General features: G+C 35.6%; 2 protein-coding genes across 2 annotated transcripts; one reads left to right on the forward strand and one right to left on the reverse strand.

Annotated features, from left to right (window-relative positions):
- Positions 1 to 6,981: 6,981 nt before the first annotated feature.
- On the forward strand, positions 6,982 to 10,693 carry LOC143556674 (V-type proton ATPase subunit a3-like). The gene is made up of 15 exons (XM_077045940.1): positions 6,982 to 7,275; positions 7,362 to 7,469; positions 7,550 to 7,657; positions 7,762 to 7,935; positions 8,030 to 8,167; positions 8,282 to 8,389; positions 8,494 to 8,750; positions 8,817 to 8,970; positions 9,074 to 9,234; positions 9,331 to 9,537; positions 9,635 to 9,818; positions 9,888 to 9,971; positions 10,052 to 10,242; positions 10,346 to 10,405; positions 10,489 to 10,693. The coding sequence occupies exons 1-15, from the start codon at positions 7,174 to 7,176 to the stop codon at positions 10,691 to 10,693; spliced, it is 2,241 nt and encodes a 746-aa protein (XP_076902055.1). The 5' UTR covers positions 6,982 to 7,173.
- Positions 10,694 to 10,866: 173 nt separating this feature from the next.
- Positions 10,867 to 13,645, reverse strand: LOC143556691 (cysteine protease RD19A-like). The gene is made up of 5 exons (XM_077045956.1): positions 13,640 to 13,645; positions 13,034 to 13,594; positions 11,796 to 11,915; positions 11,462 to 11,705; positions 10,867 to 11,375 (listed from the first exon to the last, which is right to left on the reverse strand). The coding sequence occupies exons 1-5, from the start codon at positions 13,643 to 13,645 to the stop codon at positions 11,104 to 11,106; spliced, it is 1,203 nt and encodes a 400-aa protein (XP_076902071.1). The 3' UTR covers positions 10,867 to 11,103.
- Between the last annotated feature and the right edge of the window lie 431 nt (positions 13,646 to 14,076).

Consider the following 14,076-nt stretch of genomic DNA (forward strand, 5'->3'; position numbering starts at 1 on the left):
TTTAATGACAAAATTTACGTTCGATGTATCTTTTTACATTTTTTCTTGGTTTGATCATCATACATTAAATTTTATATCTAATTACTGCTGATTATACACATTGTTTAATATTCAAACTCATTTTTATAAATTCAAATGAAATTCTTGATTCTTGAGTTTGAAAATTAGCCTGACTCTAAGGTTTTCGAGGTGTTCTGAATTGCTTATTTTTATCAACTTATAAGTTATTAACTTTTTTAAAAGTAATAATGTGTTTGAGATTGCTTTTGGTATGAGAGAAAAAAGTTAATAATTGGAAGATTTACTTATGTCACACTTTGATTTAATAAGAAATCTCAAACACCCCAAAGGGTTTATTTTGATTTAACATTTTTGAATATTAAACTAAATTAAAAAAATGTCCAAAACGAGTTCAACATGTTATCAATTTTATAAAAGATATAGTCATGTTATAGAATATAAACGAGCCCATAGATCTATCCACACCCCTCTTTCCTTCGCACGAAAATGCCCATGGTCACCCATAGCGCGCCCCATATTGAAGGTTACATACGTTCAAACAGGGGAAAAACATAATCAAACACATGACACAACTTAATACGTCTAAAAGACTAAGATGTCACTAATTTACATAACATAATAATTTGGTACGATGTGTGTATACTGTATAGATTATTGCATGAGGTGTGAGTGAGGAATATAGTTGAAACTTGAAAGTTAACTTTGGATGTAAGGTTTGAATTTGTGACTGGGTTATGAGCTCGAGGTTGCTCTTTTCCGGTAAATAATATACCTTGCCCTTGTTCTTCTTTTCTTCTTTTTCCTAAATCATATTTAAATCAACCAAATAACTTTAAACTTTAAAGTTAAAATATAACCAACAAAATAAATAAATACTCCAACAAGTAACTAATCTGTCGCCTATGTAAGTCAACTTTTTGACCAGAATCTTTATAATTGAAAGCCAATCATTGACCAAAAACCTAACAGTTAAAAGGTGCTTTGAAATTCAAAATGATACTTTCTAAAACATATTATTATCTTTAGTTAACCAAATTTGTAACAAAACAAATCTTAAAGTTTTGTCGGCAACAAAATTAAATCTGTGTTTCAAATCCCAGTTCAACAACATGCATGGTAGCTACTAGTCTTTGATTCAGGTTAATTAGATGACACGATTCGATTGTTCAACATGTATTCCGCCGTGTTCAACAAAGAGCGGCCTAAGTGTACAATCTCCACCTAGGCCAATAGACGATCGAGTTGGCACCATACCTTGCTTAGTTAGTTGTCAGTGTTACCTATCATCTCATCTTTCTTCTTTATGGCAATGACCTCATGATGAACTACATATACATTGCAACATGAAAGTATATGCGGGATATGGACCCATGGGAGGCTCGGAGGGTGTGCGAGCCGCACCATCGGCCGGGGCACATAAGTTTTGGGGGCACAAACCTTTTTATACATATTACATATATATGTTTTATTGGTGTTAAAAATAAGATTATTTGCAATGGTTTATTAGATAATTACATGCTCAGAATGGTTTCTGCTTATAACAAATTGGTCGATAAAAGTTTTATTCATGTACATTTGCGAATAAAAATTTTTCATTAAGGCGTACTGGCCTTTTTATTTTGGCTCGGCCGAGGTATTTAAATTCTCGGAGACCAAGGCATCACCGAAAATTTGAAAGAAAAAGAGTAAAACTTACACCCACTGATATCAACATAACAACCCAATACTTGCAACTTATGACTCCCTAAAGAAACAGAGAAGACTAAAGCCACTAACACGTAAACACAAACTGATCGATCACCATCATGAACAAAACTGTTAGTCAATGAACTTTTACTAGCATTTATTGTCTTTTGTAAATAAATAGATACAAGATTTTTATACTGTATGATCTGTATGTTCATTTGAAAAAATCACATACTACCTCGACCGAGTGTAAAAAAAACTTCCATCAAAATACAAGAACTTGGGATAGGCTAAGAAAAATCATATACAAGATAAATGGTAACAACATACACATCTTATGCATAAACATTATTGGAGAAGTGATCATTGGAGACGAGAATGGTTCGGAAATTGAGAGACCAGCTTTGTGAATAACCTCTGTAAAATATATATATACGGTGAGACAACATAATATTTTGACCATGACAAACCGTTTAGAGCAAAGTTGTGCTGAGTTGTCGGATGACTTTATCTACAACATAATATTTTGACCATGACGAACTGTTGTATCAGTTTGTGTTGTGGATGCTCTAATACAAAATGTGATCGGCCCACCTTCTGACCAACCAAGAGTTGACATGTGTTACAATTAGGCTAGATTTAGCCTGCAAATCTACTTAATTAGCCATCTCATCAAACGTCAACTAAGCCAGCTTCAGTTCTCTTAACCTTCAAATTCACTTATGTTTTGAAAACAAGTAGGCTAAGAGAAGAAAAGATGAGACCGCTAAGGCTATGTGTAGTGGATAAGCTATAAAATAGGGCGACTTGCGCTTGTGGCGCCCAGTCAGCAAATTGTGAGTTTTTGTTTTAAAAGTGTAATAGTGTTGTAGCCCAATATATATATATATATATAGGGGATGAATCTTGCGAGAAGTGATATTACAGCGAGAAGTGAATGTGTAACACTATTAATCCCTAATTTTTCACTCCCTTGCTTATGATGTATTTTTCACTCCCTTACTATGTAGGTTGGTTGTATTTATGTCTTAATACACATTCAAACATACCTATACACATACAAGTGTACCGAGCCACATTGAAACCTACGTACCTACACACATACAAACATACATACACATATACAAACATACGCACCTACACAACACACATACACATAAGAAATGGAGTGAAATTATGGATTAATAAAGTTACACCTTCACTTCTCGAACTTCTCGCTGTAAAAAACCTCTGAAATAATCCAATACCTATATAATATATATATATCACACACAAACAATTATAATAATAATAATAATAAAACGAAAGTGATGAAGGGCAACAAAATTCATCGCCCCCCACCACCACCACCACCACCACCACCACCACCGCTTTTCGCCCATTTGTCGCCTAGGGGGGTCAGTGTTCACCAAAAAAATCACTCCCTTTTGTCTTGTTTTGTCGCCCCACTACCGGCGTCAAAATAAATTTAGCCTACTTGTGAGTTCTGATTCATGCCAACTCCTAATTTGTTAGAAGGTGGAACCCATTGTACTTTTTATTGTTATCAATACCAAAAGAAGTCTGTTAAGGCTTAGTTTTTTTAGCGCTTGTCCCTTGTGGCAAGGGAAGTGTATAGAAAGTTGCATACTACAAATGGTGTCTCTTTCGAAAAAATAGATAAAAAAGTCAAACTTGTCTATTTTAGTAATTTTCTCTAATAACATTCATGAAAAGGTAACCCATTCTGTCATTTAAGGTTGGGTGTTATCTTTTATAGGGTTTTCTTTCAAGCGATTTCTGCACCTTCATCTATGACTAGCCTCCTGAATAAGAATCAATATTGACTTCGTCAAATAAGAACGAAAGTAAGGGGGTGTTTGGTAGAGAGATTTGAGGGTGGAGAATTAGGTTTCTCTTGTTTGGGAGAATTAGGCGGAGAATTGGGCGGAGAATTGGTTTTCTCTGAGAATTGGGTGTAGGCAAAAAGTAGAGAAATCCAATTCTCTCCATTTGGAAGAGAAATGGAATTCTCTCTGCTTCTAAATCGCGTATCTGCTCTACTCCATTAGCGTATGATGATGATGATGCTCCGACCGGCGATGGTGATGATGATGCCGACGTCCGGCACGGCGGCCGACGCCGCAGCCACGTCCGTTCGCGTCTCTGAGCCAAAACGAAACCCTAAATCGCGAGGCGGTGTTGCGAGGCGGAACCCTAAATCGCGGTGTTGATGTTGCGCGGCGATGATGATGACGCTCTACTCCGTTCGCGGTGTTGCGACGCGTCTCTGAGCCACCATTTCTCCACCATGATGATGCCGAGGCGGAACCCTAATCACATCTCTGCTCCCGTTTCTCCACCCATTTCTCTATTGTACCAAACAAAGGAAATGATTGTCAATTCTCCACCCATTTCTATTTCTCTCCAATTCCATTTCTCTCCCATTTCTATTTCCATTTCTTCCCATTCTTTTTCTCTGTACCAAACACCCCCTAAGTGTAATTAGTGAGAGAATGGGAATTTTGTGTACCTTCTTTATTTCATGTATAATACATGCATATATATATATATATGCATATATATATATATATATATATATATATATATATATATATATATTTGTGTATGTTTTAAATGTCACATTCATAAGAATAAGAATAGGAGATATGGTAGCCTTCCAAAACATGATTAATGAAATATATATATGGTAACAATTTGTCTCTTATTGGTGGGGTTCGGAGTTCGTATAATTCTTTCTGCTTGTTGTCACATAGGTATAAATTATAATTGTAAATATGTTCTCATATAGTCCAGGCCCGTTGGACCCTAATATACATGGATTTCGGGTGTGAGTCGGGTATGCAATTTATATAACTGGTATCTAAATATTATACTTTAAAAGATAAATTGCATTTAAATAAACTATCGTAACACGAGAGGATCAAACTAGTAATAATAAATATATATATATATATATATATATATATATATATATATATATATATATATATATTATTACTAGTTTGATCCTCTCGTGTTATGACAGTTTATTTAAAGTTTTGTTTTTCATTGTTTTGCTATTTTATGATGATTTATTTTTATTTTTTAACGTAGTTCTGTTTTAATTTAATACACATATATTAGTTTGTTATTATATATTTAACGTTTGAGTTTTATCAGTTGAGATGTTTAGGTTTTTTAGATTTTTAACGAACAAACATAAACGAACACGAGCATGTTGATTATTTTAAATATACAAACATAAACACAAATATTTGTCTAATGAAAAAAGGGGTGTTGATGTAGTTGACAATGGTGGGTAGTATCGGAAGTTAACCGACGATGGAGATGATAGACCATCAACGGGCAACATGTAAAATAGATAAATTAAATTAGGGTTTGAAGATGAAAGCGTTTATCAATAAATGAGATCTTATAACCCATCTGAGGGTTATTAGAGTTTGGTAAGACCCATAACCCGTGAAAATTATTCTTTGATAATTAAGGGTTATTTTACAAATAAATGAGATGTTATAACTTGTTTAAGGGTTATCCGGGTTTGTTGAGACTTAGGACCCGTGAAAATTATTGTTTGATTATGAAATAGTTTTACAAATAAATGAGATGTTATAACCCATTTAAAGACTATCCGGGTTTGGTAAGACTAATACCTGCGAATTCGGGTCAAATGCATGAGAAGTCACTATTTATAAATCAAGCAATCTGGTGGCTCTAGAGAATGGGGGAACAAACACCTAGGATTTTATGTAAGATGAGCGACACTATAGATAGTTAGATTATTATTGTAAATTGTAATGTATATAATTAGATTTAAAAAACACGTACAGTACTAACCTCAAAAACTATTTTAGATGCTTATTTTCCGTGTGTTGACATAGAAAATAGAAATCAGGTTAAACGACACCGTTTGGAGTGACAAACCAACTTATATTGTTTCTTTCATTCCATGCCAGGAGAAACGAAGATTCGGTACATCACGTAAGACCAGCCAATCAACAGGCGGAACATATATCATAATTACCTCGTCCTCAATAGCACATGATCATCATCTTACATTCTTAGAATTAATTAATATACATTACGACCATTCGAGTGAGAGTGACAAATCGATCCCAGCGATGGATCTGTTTCGTTCAGAGCCGATGCAATTAGCTCGTGTCATCATTCCCATGGAATCCGCTCATCGAGCCATTTCATACCTTGGTGAACTCGGCCTCTTCCAGTTTAAAGATGTATGTTATATATTATACGCGCGTCATTGTTATAGATCTAATATTATTCTCACACGTTCATGCATGGGCATTGTAATTAAATTTGTGATTATTTAATGACTGATCTACTGATCTAATTAATATGGCTAGTATTGAATATTCATAGATCAGTATTTTTTGCATGAGTATGTTTTGGACTGAATTTAAATTTTGATCATTAATTTCTTCAAATTTTTATTAGTGTGTGCATCATGTTGCTTTGATCTTTGTAACCGATTTTGGAAAGTATTGGAAATTATGTGTTTTAATGATTTCGCGGTAGATTTTGCAACAATGGTGGCGTAGAAAGTGACAGCAGTTGGTAATATGAATATATGATTTGATTATATATCTTCGACCCCATCCAGGGCTTGGACGGCGTCTAGGGCATGGTCTCGATAAGGGGCATGAATTTTTTTTTATAATAATCTTTTATATGTATTTAAAAAAAATAACCTTAAATAATGAGAGTTTATGCTCCGGAAACTAAAAAGGCCCAAAAATGTTATTGATGTAGTAAGTCAATAACTTTGTGTTGTTTATTTGTATCACAATTATCGTTGATCTTTTGAAAAAAAATCTATATATATATATATATATATATATATATATATATATATATATATATATATAAGGCCCATTTTTTAGTACTCGTCTTGGGTACTCCAGGGGCGAATCTTCATTGAGGTCCGGGGTGGCCCTGGCCCTTTTTTGCGCAGTAGTGTAAATTTACCCGTTTTCGGCCAAAAAATTTTATACGTAGTGTAAGTTTAGCCTTTTTTGGCCGAAAATTTGAGTCCGGCCCCCCTCGTTTGTGAAATTTTGTATACATTTTGAGCTGGCCCCCCCCTGGTGCCTCATTCCAAGCTTCGCCACTGGGGCACTCGAATTCTCAGAGACGGCCATGTAACAAATCCTTGGTGGGATACTGTTACGAATGCAAATATGCTATCTGGTTGTTTCTTTTGATAATCATAATAAGTTTTGTTTATATGTTATTATTCTTAATACTATTTGTTCTTACATAATTTTTTCTTTCTTTAATTTGCATAGCTCAACATGGGAAAGAGCCCATTTCAGAGAACATATGCTACTCAGGTGTGTTCACCTGTTGCTACAAATTCACCTATTTTCAACTGTCATTGATGATATATTCAATTAGGATAACAATTTGTTCAATTAATAAACTTTGCAGATTAAAAGGTGCGGTGAGATGGCACGCAAGCTGCGTTTTTTCAAGGAACAAATGTATAAGGCAGGTGTTTCGCCGTCGAAGTCGTCATATGGTTCAGTTATCACTTTAGATGAACTAGAGGTGAATAAACAGATTAACATGCATTTAATGATTATCTTCATGCAGCATGTGTCATTACTGATTGTTATTTTTTTGTGAACTGTTAGATCAAACTTGGAGAACTTGAATCCGAGCTGATAGAGATGAATGCAAACTCTGAAAAGCTAGAGCATGCTTATAATGAACTTCTAGAATATAGGATTGTTTTGAAGAAGGTAAGATCCGTACGATATATACTAATCGCTTGTATTTTACAAGTTCATAAATGTGTTTTTTTATTATTATTATTATTCAGATGGGTGAGGTTTTCAATTCTGCTCAAAAGAAAGCTACAGCTCAGCAGAGAGAACAAGATCATCGGCGTGTTGAAGGATCACTTGACACTCCTCTGCTACTAGACCAAGTAACTCATTCGTTAATAGATACAACATGTTTGTTTGTTACTCTTGAATTTTCTATACTTTGTGATACCATATATATTGTTTCTCTCTTTCTGTGGTTTTAAAGGAAATGACAACCGATTCGTCAAAGCAAATTAAGCTCGGGTATGTCAGTGGTCTGGTCCCAAGAGATAAATCAATGGCGTTTGAAAGAATTCTGTTTCGTGCAACGAGAGGCAATGTGTTCTTGAAGCAAGAATCAACTGGAGAGGCTGTGGTTGATCCTGTGTCCGGACAAAAGGTTACCGCATATTCAATGACCACACTTTATAAAATCCTCAAATAAATGTCTTATCTTTAATCGTTATCTTTTACGTGAAATAAATACTTTACAGGTGGAGAAAAATGTTTTCATAGTCTTCCATTCTGGAGAAAGGGCGAAAAGTAAGGTCCTAAAAATATGCGATGCGTTTGGAGCAAATCGTTATCCTTTTACTGATGATGTAGGGAAACAACATCAGATGCTTGCAGAGGTATGCAAATTGCAGTTAGTGTACTAAATTCTTGTTACTTTTGTTTGATTTATATGGTTTCGGATGTACTTAATTATCTTCATTATAAAATCTTGATAATATTTAAACTTATAGGTGGCTGGAAAACTTTCAGAGCTGAAAACCACTATTGATGTTGGACAACATCATTGGGCCAGTGTTGTACAATCTATTAGTCACCAGTATGAACAGTGGAAAAATATGGTAAATTTAAAATTTCACTAATCTATAACATATTATATACTATGCAGCTCCCGTTAACTTTGTTCAATCGCTAATATGTTTTATAAATTTGTGTTTTTTCATAGGTCAAGAAAGAGAAATCTATTTATCACACTTTGAATATGCTTAGTTTTGATGTTACAAAAAAGTGCCTTGTGGCGGAAGGCTGGTGTCCTGTGTTTGCTACAAATCAGATTCAGAAGACGTTGTTGCAGGCAACGATCGATAGTAACTCACAGATAGGGGCCATATTTGAGATTTTGCATACTAAGGAACAACCGCCTACTTATTTCTGCACAAACAAATTTACTACCGCATTTCAAGAAATTGTAGATGCTTATGGGTAAGCATCTGAATAATAAAGATGTCCTTATTTAATGAAAACTTAAATACGTCTACATATTTCCAGGGTTGCGCGGTATCAAGAAGCAAATCCTGGTGTATACACGGTTATTACTTTCCCGTTCCAGTTTGCTGTCATGTTCGGGGATTGGGGGCATGGCATCTGCTTGTTTCTTGCAACACTAGTTCTTATTCTGAGGGAAAAAACATACTCCAGTCGGGTATTTTTTATATACGCGTTTTTATTAAATTTTGCTTTTGTATATTGCTGTGTTTTAACTTTTAGCATTCGATATACTGACAATATTCTTTTGTGGGCGACAGAAACTAGGAGATATTATGGAAATGGCATTCGGTGGTCGTTATGTTTTCATAATGATGTCGATTTTCTCAATATACGCAGGATTCATTTATAACGAGTTCTTTTCTGTCCCGTTTGAACTTTTCGGGCCTTCTGCTTATGCCTGTCGGGATGCCTCTTGCGAGTACGGATTTGAAACATCAATCTTGATGACAATTTCAACCCACTTTTTTCATATTCAATGGATATAAAATTATAAATCATCTTCCATTTGGTGCAGGGATGCGACTACTATCGGATTGATCAAGGTGCGAGACACGTATCCGTTTGGTCTAGATCCTGTATGGCACGGGTCCCGCAGTGAATTACCGTTTCTCAACTCATTGAAGATGAAAATGTCAATCTTGCTGGGAGTAGCTCAGATGAATCTTGGAATCCTTATGAGCTATTATAATGCTAAGTTTTTTCGAAGTGACATAGACATCTTGTAAGCCGCATGCTAATAATAATAATAAATATTAATATTTTGTTCATGTTCATTGATGGCAATCTAATCAAGAATAATGAATATGCATTAACTTCAGGTACCAATTCATCCCACAAATGATATTTCTCAACAGTTTGTTTGGCTACCTTTCAATACTCATCCTTGTGAAATGGTGCACCGGGTCTAAAGCTGATCTATACCATATAATGATATACATGTTCCTCAATCCCATGGAGGATTTAGAAGATAATCAGCTATTTATAGGCCAAAAAAATCTTCAGGTTTCTTTTACTCGCATTATCCAATTCGTTTAGTTTGAACAAAGTGATAACTGTTTACTTTCGTGTCAGTTACTCCTGCTATTTCTAGCACTTATTGCTGTACCATGGATGTTGATTCCAAAGCCGTTTCTTTTGAAGAAGCAACATGAGGAAGTACGCACAAAACTTATCTCGATGACAGTCTTGTGTTTTTTTGATTATTTCCTTGACAGTTACTTACATTTTATTATCAGAGACACCGAGGGGAAGCCTATCAACCACTTGACACTCATGACAACAGTCTTGAACCGACAGGCGGATCACATGGCGCACATGAGGAATTTGAGTTTGGTGAAGTTTTGGTGCATCAACTGATACATACTATTGAGTTTGTTCTTGGTTCAGTTTCAAACACTGCTTCCTATCTTCGTCTATGGGCTCTTAGGTAAGTCGCAGACTCCATGAAACTTGAAATAACAAACATAGTGTATTAATTTCCCATAACTGATTTATTTTTATTTTAATTTTAATTTTTATCATGTGTTCAGTCTAGCACATTCAGAGCTTTCTAAAGTATTCTTTGAAAAGGTTTTGGTTCTTGCTTGGGGGTAAGTTAGTTACCATATTGCAGTCATGTTTTCCATCAGTTTGGATTAAGTTAAGATCCAGCAACTAACATTTTATTATGCAGATACGACAGCTTGGTGATACTTATTATTGGAGCTATCGTATTTGTCTTTGCAACGGTTGGGGTGTTGCTAGTGATGGAAACTTTAAGTGCCTTCCTGCATGCACTCAGACTTCACTGGGTAGAATTCCAAAACAAGTTTTATGAAGGAAATGGGTACAAGTTCGACCCGTTTTCGTTTGCTTTAATTGGCGACGATGAAGAATGATGCCAACAGCTTTCAAACGTCACCCCAATTCTTGATTTGTTTACAAGTCATTTGACTTATTGTTCTTTTCATTTGACATTAAATCGAGCCCGTTTGGATAATAATAATCATCGTTGTACCCATGAACTTACATGAGGCGATTTTACTTCACGCATATGTTTCTATTGCAAAGTTTTTCTTGATTAGTGTTCCCAATTGTTTGATTAAAAAAATCTCAAACAGAAACTACATAACACCAACATCTAGATCACGAGCAATAAGATCCCGGGTGTGTCGATACTCCTAGACATTATTATTAACTACTACAAGCAGACATTCATCTAGGGTTCACAGTTACAGTAAGATACAATATTATTAATACATTACATATACACAAATGGGAGCACGGTGTCCGCAATGGAACTAAATATTCAAGTGTTGGTAGAAACCACAGCTGAAACCATGGTATCCATCCCACAAGCATTGTAACCACTGCAAAGCTTGTAGTACCCATCCTCGCCCCAGTCTGCTCCCCACGAGTTCTTAATGATCCAATATGGTTTTTCCTTGAACCTCAGAGGCGCGTACCCAGCGGATCCATACCCAACTAGAAGCACACCATGATCCAGTTTCAGTTTTGAGCAAATATATGGACATGAAACTTGACCGATGTAGGTTTGCATCCACGCAGCATTAATCCCAACTGCACAACAAATACAAATCAACAATCCATATTAATCATGAGAGACATTTTAAGTTATGAATTAAGACACTGAATAATATACTTACTTGCAAGAGGGCCATATTTGACAAGATTTGCAGCGATTTGGTCTTCGTCCGTGGAAACGACACTAAAGTTGGACACTGACGCAGCGATTTTTGACTTGTCGAAGTGGCAGGTACCATCTTTCCCGGTGTAGGGATAATCTTCTTCTTTCTGAAGACCGCCTGCTTTGAGAATGTACTCGAATGCATTATTCATCAATCCACCATTACAACCCGAGTCGCATGAATTGCGTTCCTCAGGATCACACTGTCAACATCCAAACAACAAGATTCATATTAACTTTCAACGATAACGATGATTATGTTATAATGTTTGATGAGGTGAATCAGAACAAACCTCATGATCACAGTCCACAAGCTGTTGTTCGCTCAGGCTAACCAACTCCCCGGTTTGAAGGAAGTGAGATCCTTCTAGAGCACCGGTTGTACTGAACGACCAACACGATCCACATGAACCCTGAAACAATATAATTCATTCGTTTAACTTTAGCCGAACCATCAATTGAACACGAACAACTAAATCAACAAAGAATCCCGAATATGAACATGCCCGTGTAAGTTTATTCATCTGTTAACGGTATAATGAATTGTTCACTAACAGACATAAAAAGCTAAACTAGAACGAGCATTACTGAGCTAAAACTCGTTAAAAGTAATGTGAAAAATAATATGTTGGGCCTAAAAGTGTATTAAAACTAGATTAAGTTGTCATGAGTTAAAAAAATTTAAATGAATATATTAAGGGTGCGTTTGGGATTTGCTTATTCAAGTGAAAAATGACTTTTTGTTAAAAGGGCTTATTAACTTAAAATTTTTTTAAAAGAAGTTTTAAAAAAATGTTTGGATTAGCTTATTAGGCTATGTGTAATAAAGGGGTTACAAAATGGGGCGATTGCGCCATGTAGCGCTCAGTCAGTAAATGGTAGGTTTTTATTTGCTGGGGGGTAATGGTGTTGTAGCCCCATATATATATATATAAATATATATATCACACACACCTATATATAATAATAATAATAAATACAAACACACAACAGGCGACAAATAGTCATCTCCCCCCACCCCCACCCCCACTTATCGCCTGGGGGGCGGTGTTCCAAAAATTTGTCGCCCCTTATCGTTGTTTTGTTGCCCCATTACATATAGGAAAACCAATATAACTAAAAAGGACACTCTTTTTTGAAAGGAGTGTAATGGGTTATTGGGTTTTGAGGGTTAGAGGGATGTAATTAGGGTAAATCAAACTCATTAAGTTAATAAGTTACATATTTACTAACTTTTCAAAACCCCTTTATTTTGCCTTTTTCATAAGTTAAAATTCATAAGGCCGTATACAGCTTATTAACTTTTCAAAGAGTATAATCCGAAACACCCCTAACAAACGTAAACTAACAAACACCTTATAGACCTTCTAGTCCACACTGCTTTAACTAAAGGAACGTTTTTTTGTGTTCATGTTCGTTCATTTAACTAAACTATTCCAAATCTCTGAGAACTTAACGCCGTTATCTCTAAAGTCAAACCATTTGAGTGTAAAGAAAGTAACAACTAGATCTAAATAATTAAAGTCAGTACCTGGTTTTTAACGGGAGTAACGGCGCCTTTATCGCGCCAGTCAAAGTCTTCAGGCAGACCATTAGTTGGAAGAATGGGAGCCGTGTTGGCATCAGCCGGAAGGTTAAGACTACCACTTGCTAACCCAAGGTACTTCTTCCTGAACTCCGACGGAGTCAAGTCAGAAAACTTAGTGACGCCATGTGTAGCCGTCGGGTCAAGCAGCTGGTGTCGCTTAGCACGACGAAGGTTGGATTTGAAAACAGATAACCGGTAGTCATGCTCCTCTTTTGAACCATACGTCCTACCAAACTTATGTTTAAATAAGTTGAAGTGGTGGTCAGCGTTTAACAGAGGATCGTTGGCGTCTGGGATCACTTGACGGATCAACGGGTCGGATGATGAGATGGTGGTGATGGATATTATTAAGAGGAAGAGTAATCGGAGCATGGTTGAGTTGATAGATAAAGCTATGTTAATGTGGTCATGTGGTGTGATGTTATAGTAATTCCGAGAAGATGGTAGGTAGGTGGGATCTAATTGTTGAGGTCTTGAGACGTGTTTGTTTAGGATTTTGTTTTTCTAGCTAATGGTGTCAAGGTTGACTAAAGGGTTGGTAACATAAACCGACATTTTCTTGTCTTTTCTTTATTAACAAACAAAGAATTATTTAGATATTACGTATGAGGTGACCCAATTATAAAAGATCACTGTTAATTTGTTTGATCCAGGTGTTCGAAGCCTTAAGCGTCTTCAAAATATGTGAAAAACCACCCGTTTGAAGACATGCTGATTGGAATCGAACTGAAGATCACAATAATCTCGGTATTCATGCATTAATGGAGTTTATACTTGATCCTAACACTATATTATTAAGCATGCATATAATACACATAATCATATATTATATTTAGCATATGATCTTTATCAATCTAAACATAACGGGTACAAGACTAATTCACATGACGCGTCTATGTGTGGATTACGATGGATAATGATTCAAATTATATGAAAACTTCAAACTACTTCGTTGAGTAAATAAGGAAGAATATAAAAGGCAAACG

This window comes from Bidens hawaiensis, unplaced genomic scaffold (assembly GCF_021521415.1).
Source record: "Bidens hawaiensis isolate Kalapana, Puna unplaced genomic scaffold, B.hawaiensis_p1.1 tig00018669_1, whole genome shotgun sequence".
Lineage (NCBI taxonomy): Eukaryota > Viridiplantae > Streptophyta > Magnoliopsida > Asterales > Asteraceae > Bidens > Bidens hawaiensis.

Coding starts and splice junctions, on each gene's coding strand:
- LOC143556691 (XM_077045956.1), bottom strand. Junction 11,706..11,795: donor TTGTGGACTGTGATCATGAG/GTTTGTTCTGAT, acceptor GGATGTTGACAG/TGTGATCCTGAGGAACGCAA. Junction 11,376..11,461: donor CAAATATGGCCCTCTTGCAA/GTAAGTATATTA, acceptor TTTGTTGTGCAG/TTGGGATTAATGCTGCGTGG.
- LOC143556674 (XM_077045940.1), top strand. CDS start 7,174: ATGGCACGCAAGCTGCGTTTTTTCAAGGAACAAATGTATAAGGCAGGT. Junction 9,235..9,330: donor TGTCGGGATGCCTCTTGCGA/GTACGGATTTGA, acceptor CATTTGGTGCAG/GGATGCGACTACTATCGGAT. Junction 9,538..9,634: donor CGAAGTGACATAGACATCTT/GTAAGCCGCATG, acceptor CATTAACTTCAG/GTACCAATTCATCCCACAAA.